This window comes from Salpingoeca rosetta (assembly GCF_000188695.1).
Source record: "Salpingoeca rosetta unplaced genomic scaffold supercont1.13, whole genome shotgun sequence".
Lineage (NCBI taxonomy): Eukaryota > Choanoflagellata > Craspedida > Salpingoecidae > Salpingoeca > Salpingoeca rosetta.
The window spans coordinates 1,113,364-1,115,649 of NW_004754921.1; the positions used below are offsets into that span (position 1 = coordinate 1,113,364).

The 2,286-nt window shown below is 53.9% G+C and overlaps 1 protein-coding gene across 1 annotated transcript in view; it reads right to left on the reverse strand.

Moving 5' to 3' along the window:
* Window positions 1-2,113, reverse strand: part of PTSG_05672 (malate dehydrogenase) — a gene marked incomplete at both ends in the record, with an annotated part of 3,701 nt that extends 1,588 nt beyond the window's left edge. The window contains 8 exons of the mRNA XM_004993484.1: window positions 112-201; window positions 373-428; window positions 584-646; window positions 829-893; window positions 1,079-1,157; window positions 1,318-1,370; window positions 1,574-1,816; window positions 2,038-2,113. Coding sequence (XP_004993541.1) covers window positions 112-201; window positions 373-428; window positions 584-646; window positions 829-893; window positions 1,079-1,157; window positions 1,318-1,370; window positions 1,574-1,816; window positions 2,038-2,113 — 725 coding nt within the window. The remainder of the gene's footprint in view (window positions 1-111; window positions 202-372; window positions 429-583; window positions 647-828; window positions 894-1,078; window positions 1,158-1,317; window positions 1,371-1,573; window positions 1,817-2,037) is intronic.
* Between the last annotated feature and the right edge of the window lie 173 nt (window positions 2,114-2,286).

Consider the following 2,286-nt stretch of genomic DNA (forward strand, 5'->3'; position numbering starts at 1 on the left):
CACACACACACACACACACACACACACACACACACACACACACACACACACACACACACACACACACACGCGCGCGCGCGCGCGCAAAACCAAAGCGGGTGGCACACGAACATGGGCTGTTCGCAGTGTGTGGCCATTGTCCTGACAACGTCTTCCGTGAACACGCCGCCGCAGCCAGAGAGGCCAAGCAGAATGTTTGGCCTGCATGCAGACGAATGGACAGGGAGAAGGAACGTGGTACAAGTGAGACGATATGTGGGCGTGCCATTGTACGTGTGTGCGTGTGTGTGTGTGTGTGTGTGTGTGCGAAAGTTAGGTGAAAGCAGTAGATGCGTTAAAAAAGGGGCAGATGGAGAGTGGTTGTACACTGACTTGACGGCATCGACCGTCTCCTTGAGGGACGATCCGTCCATCGCCGCGTCTTCAGTCTGTTGAGGCGGTAAATCGTGTCGAATAAGTAAGGTGAGTTTGCAGTCCTGGTCAAGTCAAGCACACACAGGCGCAGGCACACATCCACACATACACACACACATACATGTTCACAGACGCGCACGCAACTGCAACTGCACATTTACGCACGCACCCCACGGCGGGCGAATTCAATCTGCGCATTCTGAAGATTTGTGCGCGAGGACGTGATGAGGCCCTAAACACACACATCACACATCACACACATCACACATCACACATCACACACACATGAAAGTATGGCGAGTCAATTGTGAGATAACAGCCGAACAAATCATGGATGATGGCTTGTACGTCTAGCGCCAACACTACGACGACGACCACCACCACCACCATCACCATCGCTGCAGTGGTCAATACCTTCTCATCGATGAGCCAGAACCGCTGGTACGCCTCCGCCGCGCTCAGCCCAGACCGCACCATCGCTGCACACACACACACACACGTGCAATGAAGGCGCGTTGACAGAGAGCAGTAAGAATTGGCGTGCTTGACATGAAGCCGTGCCAGCACTTCCTCATTAGCACAACACACACACACACACACACACACACACACACACACACACACACACACACACACACACACACACACACACACGCTGTCTCACCGTCAGCCAGCATGCTGCACACGCCAATGCCCGCACTGCCGGCGCCGACACACACAATCTTTGCCTCCGTCAGCGGCGTCTTTGCAGAGGAGGGGGGCGAGTGGAGATGGTGTGAGCTGGAAAATGTGGTGGAAGGGACACAAAAGCGTGGAATAGTTGCACAGTACACATGCCATTTGCACACGTACACATGCCATTTGCACACACATGCCCGCACACAGTGTGTGCTGTGTGCTCACCCCTGTTTTGCGGAGGGCAGCGAGAAGGCCAGCAAGGGCAACGGCGCCCGTGCCTGATGCCCATGATTATCATTATGGTGATGATGATGGTGATGATGATGGTGATGATGATGGTGTGGTGGTGATGAGAGCGCTATCAACGCTCAAGGACTGGAGAATTGTCGTGCACATGTGTCAATACACACCCACCCAAAAAAGTGCACACACACACACACACACACGCACACACACACACACACACACACATACAGCACACTACCTTGCATGTCGTCGTTGAAGCATGTGAAGTTGTTTCTGTAGCGGTTCAGCAGCTGTTCCGCTTTGGGCGTTTTGAAATCCTCAAATTGCACAAGCGCGTTTGGATAACGCATGTAGATTGCGTTCATAAACTCGTCCATGAGTTCGAAATACTCGGCGCCCTCAATGCGTGGATGACGCAATCCCATGTAATATGGATCATCAAGCAGCGCCTGGTTGTTCGTTCCAACGTCAATCGTCACTGCAGTTGCGTGTGTGTACGTGTGTGAGTGAGTGATTGAGTGATTGAGTGTGTGTGTGATTGAGTGTGAGTGTCTGAGTGTGTGCGTGAATGTGTGCACGAGTGACAATCAATGTGTATGTGTGTGTGTGTGTGTGTGTGTGTGCGTGAACACGAGCGAGTGCGCATGCATGGTCACTGCCATGAATCATGGCGTTGTTGCGCAGGTGGACGACGCTCACCAGGAAGGCAGCGGGTCGGATCGATGCCGCCTGCCGCCGTGTAGATGGCGAGCTTGCCTGCCAGCACCACGAGCATCCACGACACGAGCAGGACGAGTGCAAACCAAAAAAAAAAAAAAAACCCCCCAAGGACAACATCGCATTGAGGGGGACGGGTGAACATGTCTCGACCATCTGCCCTCCACACAGGCAAATCCCCCCAAGCAGCCTTTCAACCACGCGCAGCATGCTCCCCCCCCCCCCCCCCCC